The sequence below is a fragment of the Mycteria americana genome, chromosome 6 (genome assembly GCF_035582795.1).
Source record: "Mycteria americana isolate JAX WOST 10 ecotype Jacksonville Zoo and Gardens chromosome 6, USCA_MyAme_1.0, whole genome shotgun sequence".
NCBI classification, from domain to species: Eukaryota; Metazoa; Chordata; class Aves; order Ciconiiformes; family Ciconiidae; genus Mycteria; species Mycteria americana.
Genome location: NC_134370.1, coordinates 19220549 through 19242215, shown reverse-complemented (window position 1 = coordinate 19242215; position 21667 = coordinate 19220549). Strand labels below are relative to the sequence as shown.

Below are 21667 nucleotides of genomic sequence, written 5' to 3'. Positions count from 1 at the left end.
TTGTTTGCAGCTCTATATGTGCCATAAAAAGTAGGGCTTCAAGGGACTGTGAGAAATCATCTGGCTGATGTCCCTGACCCCAGGCAGACTCACCTGTCAGGAATGGTTTAGACAGTTATATAAGTGTCCCTGTAAATCTCCAATGGTGGAGATTTTGCAGCCTCCATAAGTGATGTGTTTCACTGCTCATCTATTCCAACCACCAGAAAGATTTTCCTTATGTCAAAATTTCTCCTGTTGCAATGTTGAGCTTGTTACTCTTCTCACTGAGCATAGGAAGACTTTCTTTCCTCTGTATGAAATTTTGTCCTTTTTCTTCATGGTCTTTTCTGGACTGCATAACCCTGATTCTTCCATGAACTTGATCAGAAACCTGAAAGAATTCTATTACATTCACATTAGTCTAAATCGTTCTTGAAGTACAATACTCAAAATTGGATACAGTATTCCAGCTAAAAGTCTCACCTGTATTGACTAGAAATGAAAGTTTACATGTAAAACATGTAAGAGTCTGTTTATTCATCATGTTGTAAAACTGTTGCAAAATCATGCAGGTGGGATATTGAGTCATGTTCAAGTTTCTGTTTACTGTAATCCCAAGAAACTTTCTGGAGGAGCTGATACACTGTCATACTATTTACTTTGGGTCTTGGTAGTTGATTATTCCTACATGTAATACTTCATCCTATTTATTTCAGATCATTGGTGTTGATAAATTGAAAATTCCTGCTGTCCTCTAAAGAGCTCTCAGTTCCTACCTTGAAGTGTCTCAGATTTTGTGTACTGTAGTAGCATCTGCAGCACCTATGAAAATACAAATAGTTTTGGAATCAGATAGACTACCATGGGATTGTCTAATACATTAGTCTTAGTTTCATGTTTTAAAATGGGCTTAAGGGGAGGCTAGAAGAGAAATCCATTGAGAGGTGCTAACACATGGGAACCACATCTGGCTCTTAAAGCTTGAGATTATTAGAAGGTCCCACATGTGCATCCCCTATCCTTAGGCTATACCCGAGGCATCCACTTTAGGCTGCTTGTCAGAGACACTAAATGTTCTGGTCATGCAGGTTAGAACAAAGATCCATTTTTCGCCGCACTTACATTCTTAGGGTAAATTATAGCTTCTTAATTATGTAATGCAGCTTTTCACCCATTGAATAGACTAGAGGAAATAATTGTATTTCCCTACATTGTTATGAAACTGGCATTTGAAACAAAAGGTCCACGTTAGCACATCTTTTGCTTTTTCCCTATCCACAGCACTTGCCCAGTTAAGAAAACTAGGGACATGTGACATGATTCCCACCGCTGGTTCTATGCCAGTGTTTTTTTTCCAGGAATTGAAGTTAGGTTGATTTGGTCTAAAATTCTTTGGCTTCTGTTCTCCTTCCTTATTAGGCACCGCACTTTTATTTCTTTCCTCATCTTTTAAAATCCCACCTACACTGCAGAATTCTCCAACACAATCGCTCACTGTGCCCTTCCTTGTGAGATACGCAAGTGCTTTGCTCCAGATGGCTGCCTTGAAAATAACCAGAACAGACCTCCATACTGGCAATAATGCCATATTTTTAACACCCGGAGACTTTCAGCAGGACCATCCCTTACTGCAGGGAGTACCACTTGGCTACCTAATTCTGTGACATTTTCCAAATTAGAGAAAGGAAGAGATTTGGAAATGCTGCAAGTAGTATTCAGAGTTGCATAGTCCCACTGTATGTAATGTAGCTTGTACTACTATGTATACCATATCTTTCTTGTATGATAGAGATAATTGCTTATAATTTTTAAGGTAAAACCATAGCCACAACTGTTACTATAATCTTAACAGTTCAATCAGATTACAAGATATGGAAACTAATAGGTTGATTGTCAGATTGAAATGGAGATGCCTACAGCTCTTCTACTGCTACATTTTCATCGCTTGTAAACTCCCACCTATCTCTGCTTTGTTATAGAGATATCACAAGAGCAATATTCCCCCTAGTTTTCTTGAAGACACTGCACCATTTACGTTCGTGTTCTTTGCCAGGTGAGCAGTGACGTCCTGTTGTTTCTAAATATTTGTGCTGTTCAGCGTGATTCTTTTACAGCATAACCGGCACTACGCCTCCCTGCCACTTTTTATCTGCATAGTTAAACATAAGTGATTTATTGTATAGTTTGCCTTAACATCTGTAGTACAGTTACTGGCACATGGCGAATAACTGTGTGAAAGACAGTTATCAAAACCAAGAGTAAGGGAGAAAGCTGCACAAGCAAGTAAATGATTAGAAGTTGATCCATTTGATACAAGAAAAATAACAGAGCCATCTTTCAATTGTTATTATTTCACAAGAAGCTCTCCTTGTGTAAAAAAAGTCAGTTGTTACGCACAGTTTAGCTGTCTTTCCAACCACACCACAGTGCATCAAAGCTACTTAGCTCACTTGCTCTCTACAAAGAGCACAGTATGTAACAGCCAGGATTTATAAATAAGCTAGTATTGGTGAACCCTTGTATTAATCCAGAAGCTTTGCTAGACCAACATCTTCAAATGATGCAGACTTCACAGAATTTCTACTAGGTTGGAATTCAATTACTTGAAGTAGACATAACTCAGAAGAAGACTACTGAAATTGTAAATACAAAGTGCTTGAAATAACAGCTTTGGTTTTTTAATTACTTCCTGCCCTACAAAGAACTAAACTTACAGCTAAATCTTAGCATTAAGATGAGCTCATTAGGTGCAAACCTCTTTCCTACATATAACTAGAGAGAGGAGCAGCAGACCTTTTTCTTGTTCATTTGCTTTTAGGAAAAAAAAAAAAAAAATTTCAGTCTTAGACTCCTTTTTAGCTTCTGAAGAGTGAAAAAAAAAAAAGCAGTGATATGATCTGCATACTTCATGGAGTTGGAGTTTTATAGCTGGTTTTAATCACATGTAAGTGATGACAATATTTGTGGTCCTGCCTTCAAAATAGGTCTTTTGATGCACTAGAATGTCATTTTGGTATTTTTCAACATATATCACACTGATGTTGTGTATAAATTTATCGGTAAGGCTTTTTTGTACTTAGGTCTAATATTTAGCAAGCAGGACTAAATGCATTGTTAAAGTTTAGAAGAGGTGCTGGAATGAACAAAACTTTTTAAAGGATATCACATTATCAACTCTATGAGTCTCCCTCTACAGTACCAGCTTCTAATGAGGAAAGTGTTTTATGCTAATTTAAGAAAGCCTCAGAACTACTGAAGACACAACTGCTGACCTGTAGCAGGCAAACTTATTTCATCTATAATACATAAAAGATCAGAATTTCCTTTTGCAGAAACTATGCTGAGTATGCAACTGGGAATAGAATACTAGCTGATTAATGCATTGTTAAAAGACAACTAAAACTTTGAAAAGTAGTTTAATTAGAGATTAAAATTATTAGGCTGCAATGAAAAGCATAGTTATTATCCTGAATTTAAAAGATGTTTAGAAAGAAAGACATGAAATTAAGACAGTTTCCCTCACAGCAAAACCTTGAGATTCTGAAGCATAATTTGTTTTACTCATTAGTTCATCATATCTGTGGTCAGAAAACCTGTTGCTACAACTGAGCAAATTGTCAAAGATTAGCCCAAGATATGGTCAGTGAAGTTGAAAAGTGGATAGATAGTGGCTAATACAATAGATTTGGCAAAGATATTTCAGATATAATAGCTTTTAACATTTTTTTTCTGTCTCGCAAACACTGGATTTAATCAGTAACATCACTTATATTGATATTATAATAGTACTGATATTATGTACTGAATAGTTACTGATAAAATAGTTACTGAAAACAACTTGGAAAACACCCTCATATTTAAGAATGTTTAACCATCAGAGATTAGGGTGAACATTATGAGGTAAATGCATGCAGTTGTGCAGCAAAGCATGATGGAAAAAGCTGATACTAGCTAGCAATCAGAATCAGTAAACCAGAGAAAGATGGACCTTGGGTATTTCACTGTCCTCAGCAAGCCATAAACTTGTAAGAGAAGCAAATTTATCTTAACTAGTGTATCTTTGTAAAATTTCCTCACTTTAATAATTTTTGTGGAAGGAACTGCTTGTTGGACTGAATTACAGGCGCAAGGAGCAAAATGCTAGCAACAGATCTAGGTTTACAGTAGGTGCTAGAGGAAAACAACACTGTGATTGCAAATCCATAACAGAATTTTTTGCCAGTTTCTAATTTGTTGCAAGAATTTACTGCGAACTTGCTTTCTGTATTAATACCAAAATACAGTGACACTTCAAATCTGCTAGAGCAATTTATTAAAAACTGCACTTTTAAACTGGGACATTTGTCAAACGTAACAGATTGAGTGACTGACATTTCCCAACTTTAACCTCTAAAATACAGAAGTGCAAACAAGTTTACTTCAGCATAATTCTATATCCAAATTTCGAACATGGTCTCCGACATTGTCTGAAATGTAAACTTTTTTCCATACCAAGGAAGTTTGTTTTCCCTATGACATTTTTTTGAGAAGAGCGTAAACCTTGGTCAGCATTTTTATAGGAGCTCTAAGTCACCCCTGACTGTGGTTCAGGACAACAAGCTACTTACAACTGATGTTTTCAACATCAATCTTAAGCAGCAAAGGCCTCTTAACATGACCTTCCTGAGTTTTAATGTATCAAGATGGTGATACATTACACATGTATGTGATACATATAATATGTGTATATATACACACACACCATGTATATATAAATATATGTATATATAGTGCACCTACTGAGGCCAAAAATCTTTTGCAGCTATTACTGTCAGTTAAGGTACAAGCACAATCATCAGGATTCACCAACCAAGAACTGGATATGCCAAACATTAAAATAAAGTCTGACACAATAGGTGTGCTTTTACTGTTCTCATTTTTAATAGTGCAAAAAAATAAGTCAGTAGTTTACTATTTTAAGATTTTCCTAATTCTAAAAATATTTCTACTTGCAAACAAAAATGCAGTAGGTGTTTTTTGCAAAAACGTCAGGTAAAATATTTGAGGCCAAATAAATTAATGTTTTTGTGGAACTGAATTATAAAACTAGTAGTCCTTCATACAACCTTAAAAAAAGCTTTAAAAAGATCTCTTGCCTTTGTAGAAGAGCATATTGGCAGTGTGTATAAAGCAAATATAGTAAGTCCATTTGTAACTCAAGCTGTACAAAAGTCAATATGTGCTAGTAATTCTCTATGCTGGCTTGTTGGATACTGCACTTTACATCTGGGACACTCGAGAAAACTTTCATCAAGAAGGCTTGAATGTTTCAGGGAAGGACTTCTGTCATACATGGTCAGCTTCTCTTCAAATACAGCTTGCAAATCTTCTTGTGGTTCCATACGTCCAGATTCCTGGAGTTTCTTGAAAAGGAGAAGCCTTAGTATAAGATTGGGGCATGCATGCACTGATCAAATACTGTAGGAAAAGACATTAAAGTTTGAGGGCACACAAGCCTTGTGTTTGTTACAGCACTAAGGGTAGAATTTTAAAGATGGCTAAATGCAGTTAAGCTGTTCATGTTAATAACAGAGGGCCTGTTGTACAGTTCTAACACCACATTTAAATTAGATTGCAGGTAGCTTTTCTGTGGACTATTTAAGACAGGTTTCCCACAATGTCTGACTAGGAATCCTTCCCCAACCATCTTCCTAGCCACTCACACACTATTTTTCCTTAATAAAATGATGCCTCAGTCCCCTCTACATAGGATGCTGCCTAGTTACCCTCCCAAAAACTCTGCTGTAATTTTCTCTTCTCCTCCTGATCCCCATGTGTGAAGTTTCTGTGCATGAAGGCTGTCCCTAACTGTAAAAGGCACCCAGTTGTCTATTTGACAACTACTCCTCCAGCGTCTTAGCACAGAGAAACTCAAAGCTGTAACTTCCCTGCTCTGCCCGAAGTTCTGCTCTACTCCCAGCAGACAGAAGGTTTTCCAGTGGCCTCCCCCGGCAGCAGGGCCAGCAACTGCAATCCTAGCAAGCAAGGCTCTCCCAGGGGCAACGCATGAATGAAGAACATCAGTATCTCAGAATTCATTCCATTCCCTTCCTCATTGAAGAAAATACTTCCAAGTTGGATACAACTAAGAGGGAGAGCAGTCTGGCAGAGTCACAGAAGAATTCCTCTCATCTGCAACTTGTTAGGAGCTTTTGCATTTATCTTCTCTGTAAAAACCACAGCGGCACCAGACCTGATCTAATGAAGGACACAGGTATCTGATTTCCATTTTGAACCTCATGTAAGTCAGTCCAGAAATGCAGTTTTGACAATCCTATTCAGCTATCACCTAATCTTACAAGGTAGCTTATTGGAGAGTTCCAGAAGCAACAACAGTCAAAATGCATTTCTGCTCAAGACCAGGGCAATCCTGGATACAACAGAGCAAAACAGATCAATGGCTTGCTTAATACTTAATCCTTCCCTACAAATTTCTCCATCAAGTCTAGGGCTCAAATCTAGGTGGCTTTCTTTGGGCTTATATAATAAGCAGAAAACAGACCATGGCCCTCACAATACAGCAAATGTCCTTTTTCATTATAGTAGGGAGCTTGTCTTTTTGGAAATGAAAGACCCAGGTTTTAATGACCCACCCATCCTGTATCTGATGGAGGTGGGGGAGGAATTCAACTCGATATTTAAGGATTGTGTCCTGTTCACTAGCAGCAAGTCTGAGCAGAAGCATACTGCAGTTTTATCATTGTGCAACAGACAAAACTAGATACACATGGTGATACAAAATACAGTTATGTTCCCTGCTCAGGAACCTGACTACTCTGGATCCCCTTCTGCAATACTAGTTCTCTGTGCATGCTGTAGAGAAAAATGATGCCTAGCTAGCTGACATAGGGTTCTGCATCTTGGGGCCGCACACCTAGAGGATGTAAGGGCCTACAGTGAATATCTGATAACATCAACAGAAGACTCGCTACACTTGAAATAAGATCCCAAAGTGAGAAGATGTACATTTATGCAAAATCCCTGACTAAATTCACCTGCAAGTTATTCAGTACATACCAGAGGTTCCAGACGGGTTATTTGCTCCCTGGCCTTGCGTAGTTCCTTAAGGACTTTGTTTAACTGATGCTGCAAGTTCTGGCGATCACGCTTTTCATTCTCAAAGTCTGTGGTGCATATCTGGATCTGGCAACCCCCCAAAGTGAAAATTAAAGAATTAAAGTCAGAATTACTAAGAACTGGGGGGATTAAATAATTAAAGTCAGAATTATTAAGAACTGCGGGGGGGGGGGGGGGGGGGGGAATGTTTCCTCTTTGTATATTTAAAATAAGTTTTACTCTGCTATCATATCCTAAAATGTGATTTAAAACAAAATTTTAAAAAGTTACTTGTTGCTTTCACTACAGTGAAATTCATACATGCCCAATTATGAAAATCTTCTCCCTTAGTAGAGGTGGAGTTTGAAGTTATTTTGGTTGGCAGGTATTTGAAGCTGTCTTGCAATCTTAAACTGAACATTTTATAGAAAAGCATGTAGTGCAAGTTCTCATTAAAAATGCCAGTTCCTACTCCAGGATCTTTCTTGTAGCAAGACAATTTGGACAGAAACTATGGGTAACACTGTACACCCAAGCTTAGCAAATAAATGAAACTTTTTTTTTCCAATAACATCAATTAGATCTGTAAAAATGTACTTGGAAAAAATAAAGATGGAAAAGATGGCAGCGCAATGATTTGTATAACTTTATCAAGAGTATATTACAAAACTTCAATGAGCTGTTTGGTTTTAGGATGTTTCCCATACCTAATCTGAGGCTGTACAGTTGAACAAGGGATTGTGGAAAAAAATAGCATCAGGTTTGATCACACCCTCTTATCTGTAAAAGGTTACAGATTTTCCTCTTGACAGACGTGTCAAAATTTTTAGAAGCATCAAGAGATTATTCACAATTGAATATTCATGTCTAATATTATTTTATTTAACATACTACTCATTCTTAAATTTGAAAAGTTAGTCTAGAAAGCCTTTGTGCATAATACAGATTAAGTATCAGCATCTTAGCATATAATTCAGTACCTGTTTTTCCAGCAAAGCTATCCTAGTGTGTTCCTCCTGCTGTTTGAGCAATGATTTATGAAGAAGTTGCACCTACAAGGCAGAAAAACGTTTTTAATAAAGAACTTCCATATACAACAGTTAATAAGCTTAACAAATAATGAATCTAAAAAGGGATGGAAGTAAACTTTTATATTCCAGTACCAACAGAAAAATGGATGCTGAACTTGCCTAGGTGATTGCTAGGATGCAGACAAAACATACACACAAAACCTATCTTTGCACTAACATGCCATGATGTTAAAAAAAACAAGTAATGCAACCTTTTTTTTTTTTTGAATAGAACAAGTTTCAGGCTCAGAAAGTACTATACTATAATGGATTAAGTAAATGTAAAAAAAAGTAAAAATATCCTCCGTTATCAGCATGTATCAACTTGTATAGTGAATGCTGTTGTTCAGCTGCAAAAAAAAAAAAAAAAAAAAAATCAACACCTTTTACTCATGATTAACCAGTGAGAACCAGCCTGTGTTTAGAGAGCTAAACTGTTGTTCTGGTTTTAACCTACTTTGGTGCCTAGTAAATTTTATTCTCATATTTCAAATTTCAGTTCTACATTGCTTTGTTATTGACCACAAACTTCTCCAAGTAGTAAGTCTATCTTATTTGGATGCCCTGAGGACAGTCCTTCAAGGAAGACTTTCCAGTTTCTCTTCAGCAGATATGTGGTCACGATTTCATGTCCAGAAGAGGAAACAACAGATATTTTTTTTTTTTTTGTGAGCATCACTATGCTGATAGGAATCCAAGACACCACTGTAACTCTCCATGTAGGGGAAGTGGCAAAGTCCTCCTGAGTATTCCAAACAAAAGGAGGTAAGCAATGAATACTTTAAAATACAAACATATAGCACATACATGTCTTCCCCTGCCTCTGATCAGCCAGAGTGGTTAAAGCCATTGGGCTCAAAAAAAGAAGGAAGGAAGAACCAAGACCTTCGCGTATGAACAGAATTATTTCACTGAAGTAATCGCTGTACTCCTTGGGAGATGGGCAAGCCCTGCAAACAATTAGAATCTGATACAAAACCAACAGAACAGATCTGGCAGCAGCGTAAACCACGCATACTGAACAGCCTGCCTGACAGGCACTTCTTAGGCTTTATAGGGAATTGCAGAACCCTTCTCAGTGGTTTCTACAATAGCCGTCTTGAAGACAGTGACAACTTAAGGTCCATCCCTTCCCTTGCTTTTCTGGCCATTGCTTTCTAGTACTCAGGTGTGCCTGCATAGTTCTTATCCATGGCATCACATAGAGAACCAAATGCAAGAACTCATCTGAATGGAAAAACAAACAAAAAAACCCCCCATCCGCGTGGCCACAATGGTTGGCTGGGGGCTCTATCCAAGGACACAGCTGCTTATCCAGTAAGTATGAAACTACAAGCCCACATATGTATTTGTAGCAGCCAGGTGACATCAAATATCAGTGATAGTCCGTAGTTAAGACAGCATGATAAAATAGCCTGTATGGACTTGAATTTTTACCTTTCCTGTTCTCATTTACTATTAACCTTGAGGATGAACTAGAATAGAATCAATTAAATATTCGCTCACTTCTCCCTCTTGTGTCCCACAAGACCAGGGAAATAAGTGAACAAAAGAGTTCCTTGTTTAAACAAGGAAATTTAACAAAAGTTTGGATTTTGATTCAAACCAATATATTAAAGAAAGAATTCAGTTTTAACCACAAAGATAGATATACGTAAAGAACGGTTACCAGAGCAAGTGAGTGATGGTCCACTCCGATTAAGTATGACTTTTCAGCTCTCTTGATTCTTTGCTAATGATCTTAAGCCTCCAAATGCATCCACTTACCTGACATAAAAGATCTTCAGACTTTTTCTTTTCTTCTCTGAGCTGTCCTTTTATAGTTTCATTTTCTTGTTTTAGTCTCTGCACTTTCTCTTCTTTCATTTTATTTTCATTTTCTACAGTCTTCATTTCAGCAACCTGTTGCGACTGCAATAAGGCATTTAAAGTCGTTATTTCTCGTTGTGTTTCTTCATACTTCTTTTTGAATTCATTAAGTTCAGATCTCAGCTGGGTTATAATGCGTCTTTCAGTCTCAAGATCACTCTTAGCAGTTAGTAACAGCTGGTCATAATATTTTTGCTTTTCCTCTTGTAGATGACCTTAATGAGTCAGAAATAATTGAGATAGTAATGTGAGGGAGGGGAAAAAAATACCACTTAATCAGAACACCAAATCCTTGACAGCATTTTAAGGCATATTGATAGAAATTGATATTCTAGGCTATTACACAGCTCAGATTGGCACCAAACTTTAGTTAAAACAGCTTTCAATACTTCTAATGCAGTAAAGTCTCCTTCCCGATATAGTTACTGGAAAACTGCAACTTGGCTTGCATATAATATTCTGTGCTACAGCCACTTCCTTCACTAACCCTTACAGCAATATTATATCCTTTGTCCTGACTACACAAGCTCCATGACCCACACATAGTTCTTATATGGCCTCATGCATTATACTGACACATGGGAATTGAGGGCCAAAGACACTAGATTCTCACTTCCAGGTTTAGGCTCCTTAGCCAAGGTTCTGGCATTACTCCCTCCCCAGAGATACCCTGGGGATCTGATGGGCTCTACTTCACCATTGTTGACCAAAGCCAGACTATTCATTGTCTTTTGCAGACTATCTTCTTCAAATTGTATGCTATCCTTTACTTCTAAATTGCAGATAAAAGGGACTAGGATAGTTTTTTTGATTAAAAAAAATGCCTGCTTCTTGGCTAGTGACAGTTAAACCAGAGTTTGAAAAATTTCTGCTTGCCAACCCAAGAAAAGTTTAGTAAGCGGAGGGGAAAAAAAAAAAAAAGGAGGCAGTCTGTAAAAATTCAGTAGCAATACATAATATACCTAAAAGCAGAACAAGGAATGCAAAATTTCACAGGCTTTGCTGATTTTCAGCATTGTAAATTTCTTGACTTTGATACTTTTCCTATTGAAGGCTTCCCCTCATTCTTCAAAGTGTAATTTACTAGGGAAGGTTTCTTGCTTGACTGTTCTCCCTCCCCTCGACTATGAGCTAAGCCGTGCCGTCTTGTTAGCAATACTCCTTTATAGGGTGGTGAGATCTTCAGAGAGATACCAAGTTTTTGCTTGGAAAGAGTTCTCATATCCATTTTCAACTTGTATAGCTAGGGTCTTAGAAACTTGGGTCTCTGCTACTGTCTAGCTGCTTGAAGAGGGGAACTTTCTTATACCTTTACTCCTAGTCTCCTGGCTGCTCTGATGACCAAGCTTTGACTGCAGTAACTGAGTTACATTTCCTGGTCAGCTGCTTCAGTCTGCCTCCCTCTAAAATACTGTTCATAGATTTCTGAACAGCATCAAACCAAGATGATGATATTTTACTGTTTTCCATAAAGATTCAAGCAGTAATACAGAAACCAGGCCACTACACATGAATTACTAAGTGGTATGTATCTGTGGGCCTACTCTTACCCCAGATGATGCTCTATTTAGTGAATTTACCTTGCAGGTTAGTTGCAGCATATATGAAATTAATAATTTGATAATAAGAAAAGCAAGCCAACTCCTTATGGTTCTTCTGTTCAAGATTATTTTAATTTTATTCCACATGCTGGTCAAGCACAACTCAAGTCTATCTGAATGCACGGTACTGAGAGGGTGCTCATTATTGAGGAACTACATAGCACGGAAGTGAGCTAGAGGTGGCCAGATCCATATTGTGAAATACTTTTGGATAGGTGCCAAAACCTACCACAGGTCTTCATGCCCTGTAAGAACTGTTCAGGTGAGCAAAGAACGTGGCACATCTTGAGTCATTTTTATAATATTTATTTTGAAAAAAAAAATTTTAAAAAACCTGATCCACGCCTAGCTAATAAATCTTTAACGTTTCCATTATGTCGGTTGAAAGTGTACTTTGAAGGATGGGAGGCATACATATATTTGCCTCGACACTTTCCGCAAACAGAGAGGTTGCTAATAGAGTGTCAAGGCTGTTAAAACCCATTTTTGAAGTAGATAAGAACATGAAATACTGTTGATTAAGTAATGTAGCTAGATAACAGGAAGCAAAGAAATTTTACTTAACCGAGTTTTACCATTAAGAAACCAAAATGTTGAGAAGAAAGTCTTGATTTTGTTTAATTGTGCTACAATTTGTTTTCAGAAAACTCATTCTATAGATAATTATGGTTTGGGTCACTTGTGGGGAAAAAAATAAAGTTGATACCTTCTGAATTGAATTCTTTAGATTCTTGTTGGCTAACTATTTCTGACTTCTGTTCAAGTTCAAAGATCCTTCCAAGCAGTCCCCTGACATATGCTTCACGTTGCTGGTCATAGAGTAGCCACTGTTGGTTTTTCTCAAGAGCCTTCATGAAAAGGAACAAAAGAACAACAACAAAAAGCCTCTGGTGATTTATCAGATTTTAAAAGTATTAGTCATCTTAAAAATGTTAAAAGTTACATATTATACAGTTTAAAGATAAGCTACTTAATTCTGCTGTGAATTCTAGTAATCTTCTCTGTACAAGAAATAAAACTCATCTTCATTTGGAAAGATTAGTCAGGTTGTTGAGCATAAGTTAAAGTTACATCAATATTAAACACTGATTGGTTTATTTCTTGGAATGGGAAAATGACTTAAAAACAAAGGCTTTCATGAGTCATGCCCAGATTATGAAGAATTAACCTTTCAATCCCACATATAAAATAAATTATAAAATAACAGATCTTGAAAATGGAGTAAACTAAAACTGTACCATTGCAACTTAAAGTTTGTAACAACAAGCACATGGATTTTATATCTGATTGGATCATAGAATTATTCAGGTTGGAAGGGACTTCAGGAGGTTTCTAATCCAGCCTCATGCTATCCCAGGCAGTGTCAGCTCTGAGGTCAGACCAAGTTACTTGGGGCTCCTGTTTTGTCAGCAACCACTTTGTTCTGATGTTCCAAGCAAGGTTTTTCAAAGATGATGCAAATAGGTTGTTTTTTTTTTTCCCCAAGTCTTTTTTTAATTTAAACTATTGTCTTGTCACAAAATAATTTAAGTATTACATTTGAGAGAGGAACATACCCTCTGAGGGTATATACCCAAAAATGTATATGGTGATAATTTATATTCTTATGCACCTTGATACAGATGATTTATACTTGCAATGCTGTACATGAAACTTACATCTTTCAGTTGTTTTTCAACTTCATAAAGATTACTTGGTGATCCAGTGGTATTTGTTACAGCTTCCTGTGGACAAAGAACAACTTGTTAGGGTTCTTTAAAACAGATGGCTGAAACAGTAAAGCTAGTCCTGTGTAACTATTAATCTCACATAAATAGCGTAAGAATATTTTAAAAATGAAAAACAGATGCATACGTGTGCCTTTTGTGTTTAAAGATCTTTATAGTATTTTCTTTTTAAATAATCTAAATTATGTAGAAAACCATTTCATAGATTTAAAGTAAAATCTCCTGGAAGATACAGGACAAAGATTTACATTTAATTTATTCTATAACTCTGCAACTTATTGTTACATTAAAACATTTCCTAAGAATATCATGTGTCTTCTGCTGAACTGCTATCTCGGAAGGCCTGAAGGGTGCAGGAGAGCTTCTGAAAAATGAAGGTATTTAGGGTATTATTTAAATACACAAAAAAGGTGTTTGTTCTATTTTCGTATCGCTGTACGCTGTACAATAAGCTAGACCTATAGGAGTTGTTGGGGAAAGCTAGAGACCTTGACAGCTTCATTGGGATAACAGGAGGATTATAAACATCTGGGAAACAATGCAAGCCTGTCTGGAACCATAAGGACATACTGACTGGTTTTCTGAGACCTGATGCACAGCAGAGTGCTTGAAGTCCGAGTTGGAGAGTTCTTTAGACCCATCTAAAACTGAACAGCAGTTAAACAGTTATACTTCTGTCATAATCTGACATGTTTATTCACTGCATGATAGAAAGCTTTTTGAAACTGTGTAGGTATAAGTCAGAGGGAACTTTAAGGAAATAAAAGTGTAGATTACTACCCAAATCCAAGCTACATTTTTCCAAAGTTTTCCGGTTTTTTTGGAGCATGATTTAGAACAAGCTTTATAGCTGAAAAAATACAGGAGATCTTTGAATGCAATTATTAACCTTTAGCACTTCCTAATAAAAATAGGATTTAGAGACACTACAATTGCTCAGATTCCTATTTCTATAAACATTAGAACTCTGCTCAGTGAAAACTCTTTCAAAATCGTGTCACACAACTGTTGTTTCCATTTCAGAGCATACCTGCTGCTCATATGCCACCTAGCAGTTTCAAGCAGCATTGCTAGACTTGTTTTCAAGTTTTCCAAGACATCCAGTCAAAACATCTGTTAAATTTTGTTGTCCTCTGTTGATAAATCAGTAAGAAATTTCAAAGAAAATTCTGATTTTAAACTAAAAGATATTTTGGTGGTTCATTGACAAAAATATCGTGGAAATCTGCTGAATTAACATACATTTAAAATTCTCTAACGAAGTTCAAAGTCTCTTGAAATTGAAGATAAACACATTGCATTTAAAGTGGTATTTCCCACAATACTGCATTATTAGAAGTGATACATATAGGTATTATCATTGAAATTAGTAGATTAAGATATTTTGCTATGTATTTGGCTAAAGCTGTATTTCTAGAAATTACTCAACTTCCCTGTGGAGCATGGGGAACCGGCACCATCTGCAGGTCAAAAGCTGGAAAAGACTTATAGGCACCTCTTTTAGTCACCAACTTCCCTGTGCCCCTTATTGAGATACTACTGCATTTTCCATGGAACATTAGAACAGGCAGGGGTGGAAAAACAACTGTAGAAAACTAAATGCACTTGTAAAAGCTGCCAAGTACCTGGCACCATACCTATTAACCCTTTTAAATGAGAGAAGCAACTTATTCCTATCCTATCTTCTGTCACATTGAAGTATTTACCATGTGTGATGCCATGTAAAGTACAGGCAACTAGTTTCAACAACTGAGGAGCAAATTCATAAGAGCAGGGAGGAGAATATATTCTCATAGAATCATAGAATAGTTTGGGTTGGAAGGGACCTTTGAAGCTCATCTAGTCCAACCCCCCCTGCAATGAGCAGGGACATCTTCAATCAGATCAGGTTGCTCAGAGCCCTGTCCAACTTTGACCTGGAACATTTCTAGGGATGGGGCATCTACTACCTCTCTGGGCAACCTGTTCCAGTGTTTCACCACCCTCATTGTAAAAAAAATTCTTCCTTAAATTCTAGATCTACCCTCTTTTAGTTTAAAGCCATTACCCCTTGTCCTATCGCTACAGGCCTTGCTAAAAAGTCTGTCCCCATCTTTCTTATAAGCCCCCTTTAAGTACTGGAAGGCTGCTATAAGGTCTCCCCAGAGCCTTCTCTTCTCCGGGCTGAAAAACCCCAACTCTCTCGGCCTTTCTTCATAGGAGAGGTGTTCCATCCCTCTGATCACTTTTGTGGCCCTCCTCTGGACCTGCTCCAACAGGTCCATGTCCTTCTTGTGCTGAGGGCTCCAGAGCTGGACGCAGTACTCCAGGTGGGGTCTCACCAGAGCAGACGGGCAGAATCACCTCCCTCAACCTGCTGGCCATGCTTCTTTTGATGCGGCCCAGGATACGGGTGGCTTTCTGGGCTGTGAGCACACATTGGTGGCTCATGTCCAGCTTTTCATCCATCAGTACTCCCAAGTCCTTCTCTGCAGGGCTGCTCTCAATCCCTTCATCCCCCAGCCTGTATTGGTACTGGGGGTTGCCCCAACCCAGGTGCAGGACCTTGCACTTGGCCTTGTTAAACTTCATGAGGTTGACATGGGCCCACTTCTCAAGCCTGTCCAGGTCCCTCTGAATGGCATCCCGTCCTGCTAGCATGTCAACTGCACCACTCAGCTTGGTGTCATCTGCAAACTTGCTGAGCATGCACTCAATCCCACTGTCTATGTCATTGATGAAGATATTAAACAGTACTGGCCCCAGTACAGACCCGTGAGGGACACCACTTGTCACCGATATCCATCTGGACATTGAGCTGTTGACCACTACCCTCTGGATGTGACCATCCAACCAATTCCTCATCCACCAAACAGTCTATCCATCAAATCCACATCTCTCCAATTTAGAGAGAAGGATATTGTGGGGGACTGTCAAAGGCCTTACAGAAGTCCAGATAGTTAACATCAGTAACTCCTCCCTTGTCCACTGATGTAGTCACTCCATCATAGAAGGCCACTACGTTGATCAGGCAGGACTTGCCCTTGGTGAAGCCATGCTGGCTGTCTCAAATCACCTCCCTGTCATCCACGTGCCTTAGCATAGCTTCTAGAGGATCTGTTCCATGATCTTCCGTGGCACAGAGGCAAGGCTGACAGGTCAGTAGTTCCCAGGGTCCTCCTTTCTACCTTTTTTAAAAATGGAATGTTTCCCTTTTTCCAGTCACCAGGGACTTCACTTGACTGCCAGGACTTTTCAAATATCAGAGTAGCTTGGCAACTACATCAGCCAATTCCCTCAGGACTCTGGGATGCCTCTTGTCAGGTCCTGTAGACTTATCAGAGGGATGGAACACCTCTCCTATGAAGAAAGGCCGAGAGAGTTGGGGTTTTTCAGCCCGGAGAAGAGAAGGCTCCGGGGAGACCTTATATGTTCAGGTTCCTCAGGTGGTCAGGAACCTGATCTTCTCTTACAGTGGGAGGCACTTTGCTCCCCCAGTCCTTGTCTTGCAGTTCATCCACTTGAGAGGTGTGGGAAGACAGGTTGCCAGTGAAGACTGAGGAAAAAAAGTTGTTGAGAACCTCAGCCTTCTCATCTGTTGCTACCAGTTTGCCAGTCTTGTTCATCGGGGGGGCACGCTTTCTTTGACCTTCCTTTACTGGCTGACATACCTGTAGAAGCCCTTATTATTATTATTTGCATCCCTTGCCAAGTTCAGCTCCAGCCACATCTTGGCCTTCCTGACCCCATCCCTACACTCTTCCCAGCATACCTGTCCCTGCTTCCACTGTCTGTGCATTTCATTCTTGCCCTTTAGTTTGACCAGCAGGTTTCAACTTAGCCATGACGGTCTCTTGCCTTCCTTTCCTGATTTCTTACACCCAGGTATCAAGAGCTCTTGCACTCTATGGAAAGTGTCCTTAAAGATCTGCCAGCTCTGTTCTGCTCCCTTGTCCCTGAGGGCAGTTTCCCAGGGGGTCCTATTGACTAACTTCTTGAACAGCTGGCAGTTTGCTTTCCTAAAATTCAGGTCCTGACTTTACTCTTTGCCTGTCCCATATCCCTCAGGACTGTGAACTCCACCAGTTCATGATCACTGCAGCCCAGGCTGCCTCCAATCTTGACATCACCATTAGCTCACGACTGAAGCTGAATTAGGTGAGGAGCTTAGTTTGTCTTTATTAATGCCCCATGTCTCTTATTGCTGCCTTCTCCTCAGCCTGTTTAATCACTGAGCATGCAAACCTGAGGAGGGCATAATATCTGCTTAAGCAACAGTGGATCATTACACATAGTACCACTAGTCATACCACCTGCGAGTGAGTTTGAAAAAGGGACCTTGCAGTACAGCATTGGAGAATTCCCTCCACAGCTGCATTGCCTGAAGTTGTGCTCTCTGACTGTTCTTCATTTAGCATTCAATCTGGATATCATCTCTCTTCATACAAGAATATTTCAGCACGCAATGCAACTTGTAAGAAGATTAAAAATCCATCCTATTTTACAACAGATATCAGTGCTTAGTGGGCGCAAATTCCAAGTCTAACCTGTAAACAGGTTAGACTTGGAATTTGCGATTACAATGTTTCTTCAGTGCTTACCTGGGATGCTTGAGAAGTACCGGTTCTGTTTTCAAGCTCAGAACATTTTGCAGTAACAGTGGATAAATTACATTTTAACCGGTTCATTTCTTCCGATAGAGAACGCAGTAACTGTTCTCTCCTTTCTGCTTCCTTTGTTTTTTCCTCTAGTTGACTTTGTAATGAGGAGACTTCACTATTCTTGTTTTTGGATCTAAGCTTGACTTTCAGGTTTTGGATTTCTTTGTCTTTCTCTCCAAGAAGATGGTTGTGTTTTTCTTTTTCTTTTTCAAGGGAAAGTATTTTCTAAATGAAACAGAAAAGTGACACAAATGAGTAAGTGTCAGTCTATGCAGCAAATGCGTTAGCAAGTTCACAACAGTTTGAGAAGATACACTTTGAAAGGTTCTCTCTTAGCCTTTAATTAGCTGAGAATATTACTTTTTACTCAAAACAGACAATACTACAGTGATCATCTGAAACATTTCAAGTAATAGTAAAAACAGTCTGAAGTAGATGAAACAAGGAAAGAATGCAAAGAAGCAAATTTCACAGACTTGGTAGGTACTCAATCACTACAATGGATGAACCTTGAAACACAAGCAGTACAAGAACTCTTGAACACTTCCAGTGAAGAGGTTGGTGATATATTTCTCAGTGTTGGCTAGCATACTTAGTAGCTTTTGAGAAGCAGCAGAGCCTTCTTGTAAACTAAATGACAGTAAGTGAAGTTTCAAAAGAGTTACAATAAAGTGTTCAGGAGAAGGATCCTGTTTTTCAAATTATCTGGCCTTTTAGTTTCAAAATGTGCTTCAGTAGATATTTTCAACAGGCACTCTCTTTTCAGTAGGCCTCCAGCACAGGTAATTATTACATAGCATTAGTACTGCATTTGAGATACCGTGGGGCTCTACGTAAACTTCTGTTATGATAGCATTTCATTTTCCATGAGAAAGGTTGATGTTGAAATCCTACGTATTGGTATCAAGTCATTAGAAGATGACAGAGAAACTGAAATTGAATTTTCGAGAGCCTCATTTAGGGAGTGGTTGAAGACCACATAGCGCTCACTAGAATTAAAATACTGACACCAAGTAGTACCTACTATATCTAAACATGCCTGTGATTTTCCACCTGTAAACTAGGAACCCAACATTAAGTAATCAACACTTAAGCAAGCAGCAAACTCCACCAGACACAGCAAATATGCTAAGGAATTTAGCAACAACAGTACACGAGCTGTCTAGCCATAGCTGGTACTTGGGTTAGCACTTCTCAACTGACGTTGTAGCACAGACACATGAAAAGCCTTATTGTCAAAAGAAGTAGCCTAGAAATATTAGCGTGCCTAGTCTCCATTAGTTGTATCCTTTGAAAGAGTCCCTTTAAAGTTTCCCAGTCCTTCTGGAAAGCCTAACAGTATGTGGCTTGGTCACATACTAAGTCTTGAACTTCTTTCTCTGCAACCACAGGTTTACCTGGAATTGACTACAGGGCATGGAAATTGCAGTGTCTTAGTTTATGCTCTTTGGTTGTAATGGAAGAATAATGTGGTGAACTGGCTACAGTTTTATTTATCTATAGCTGAGTGGGAGCTTGAGAATATAGTTCAAGCAAATACTCAGCACTTTTTGGCATGTTCTTAGGCAACTGTTTGCAAACCCAGCATTCTTTACAGGAAACGCTCAAAATAATTCTCTGGGATCAACTGTTCCAAACAGTTGGACATGTGAGGACAGGTCTTAATGGGCTAATTGGCACCTCTAGCCTCAAGTCTTTGTATTTAACAACCTTGTCAGATGACTGTAGTTTGATTAGTTCAGTCATCGCTGAAAACTGAACAAAAATATCAAACTGAAACAGCAGTGACATCAAAGTAAACTAAGTTTTGAGAGGAAAGATTGGCATCTTGCTTACGAAGTCGGACGTACTCAGACTCGTGTTAACCGTGCACAATGAGGACATCACAAACGTGAGCTCGAGTACAAACATCCACCTCACCTCTAGGAGCCCGTTCCTTTCCGGATCAGTCATTTTGCTTTTCCCTTTCACGACTTCCTCCGCTGATTTTCTCAGGGCTGCGTTCTCCTGCTTATGCTTCTCGAGATCGTTCTCAGGTCTGGAGCTACCCGACTTTAAGCCCCACCTGCCAATAATTATATCTTTGGCGGTCTTAGAATTCATCTTTAAGCACCTATAAAAAATAAACGTAGCGTTACGGAATAGCAATGCCTTCCACCAGGCAGGACGTGACTTCCGACACAGTTTTGGGCAGCACGGAGCTTCCCGGCTCCTGCTGGCAGCTCTCGGACCGGGCCGCGGGGAGCAAATGGGCCTGTGAGCACCCTGTTACGGCGGGGGAAGGGGGGACCCTACCCGGAGGCTGCTGTTCCGGCCGGCCCCGGCCCAGCCCCGCTTCCGAGAGTTTGAATCCCGCGGCTCTGGCATCGTCACTTCCGCTCGGGCCGTCTCACCGTCGAAGCGAGGGCTACGGCGTCTCCGATGGGTCAGAAAGGGGGGGGGTGGGGGGGGTGTCAAAGAACGCTTCCGCGAAGACGCTGGCTAGAGGGGGCTGGGCCAGCAGCCGTGGGCGGGGCTGGAGAGGCACGAGCGGCGGGGCGCTGGGTGGCCGCTAACGGCCGGCGGGGAGCTGCCGAGTTCTCCGCGGTATGCCTGAGAGGATGCTCCCCATTGGCTGGTGTGGGCGGCCGCGTGACCTGTGTGGCCAATGCCGTGGGGCCTTTCTTCTCCCCACCTCGTTTCTCTGCCCCAGCGCACGTGCTGGCCACCGGCCGCTGTGAGGGGAGGGCTGCCGGCCCCGGGCGGTGTTTGTGTCCCCTTTGCGAGGCCGCGGTTAATTTTTCCTTTGAGGGGATTTCCATTTCGTTGTTCAAGAGCGGTTGTTGAGGGAGGGGCGGTGAGAGGTGAGCGCTCCCTCACGTTGCTGCCCGGCGGGTGGCTTTCCCTGCCTTGCACGAGGCTTTAGTTCACTCGCTGTTCGGGCAGAAAGGGCAGTGGCTACCAGCTGCCTGGGGCAGCAAGCCTGGCCTGTGGCTCTGGCCCCTGCACCGGCTGGGGGACTTGTTGGGGACCGGGATGGGCGAGGGCGGAACAACCTGCCATGATGCTTCAGCCAAGTATTCTGGGTCTTCTCGGTGCTGTGTCTTCTGTGTCTTTCTCCTCGTTCCTTCGTGAACGTGTTGGCTTTAGGTTACCTTTTCTCCCCCAGAAATCCTCTTTCTCACCTACCCAGAATCTAATCATTTTAGAAAGGAAGCAAGGTCCATCTTGGCTTCAAAAGTAAGAAGCTAAGATAGTTCTCATGTGACAATATAAAAACTAGGCTGAACTTGGTCCACATATGACTCCTTTTGCTCCATCTTGCTGGCTTCCTCTCTCATCTCTACTTAAAAACATATTTTACAGCGGTACTGTGCACCACTTGGTTTTTTACATCTGGTCCACAGCTGAGAAAAGCTGCTGTAAAGCTGAACATGGGGTAGCTTAGAGCAAAGAGTTCTTTTTACTTATGTAAGTTTTACCTAGTTTCATTTTAGTGGAGTCTACTGCCTGTATTTATGTTAAGACAAAATATTTATAGGCCTCCAAACAATACAGAGGGTCTTCTCACATTTTTGCACGTAATTCCTTAATACTTCTTTATTTTTACTTACGCACATATATTGTAATAATTTCTCAAGAGATCTACTAAATTCAGCATGTTAAATGCGGAACCTGTAGTATTTATTGTGTAAAACGTAGTT

General features: G+C 39.9%; 1 protein-coding gene across 1 annotated transcript; it reads right to left on the bottom strand.

Annotated features, from left to right (window-relative positions):
- Nucleotides 1–2175: 2175 nt before the first annotated feature.
- Nucleotides 2176–20488, bottom strand: CEP55 (centrosomal protein 55). The gene is made up of 9 exons (XM_075504819.1): nucleotides 20280–20488; nucleotides 19905–20097; nucleotides 17925–18209; nucleotides 13276–13341; nucleotides 12324–12465; nucleotides 9915–10231; nucleotides 8058–8129; nucleotides 7039–7164; nucleotides 2176–5384 (listed from the first exon to the last, which is right to left on the bottom strand). Exons 2-9 carry the CDS (start codon nucleotides 20085–20087, stop codon nucleotides 5178–5180), a joined length of 1398 nt encoding a protein of 465 aa, XP_075360934.1. The 5' UTR covers nucleotides 20088–20097; nucleotides 20280–20488; the 3' UTR covers nucleotides 2176–5177.
- Between the last annotated feature and the right edge of the window lie 1179 nt (nucleotides 20489–21667).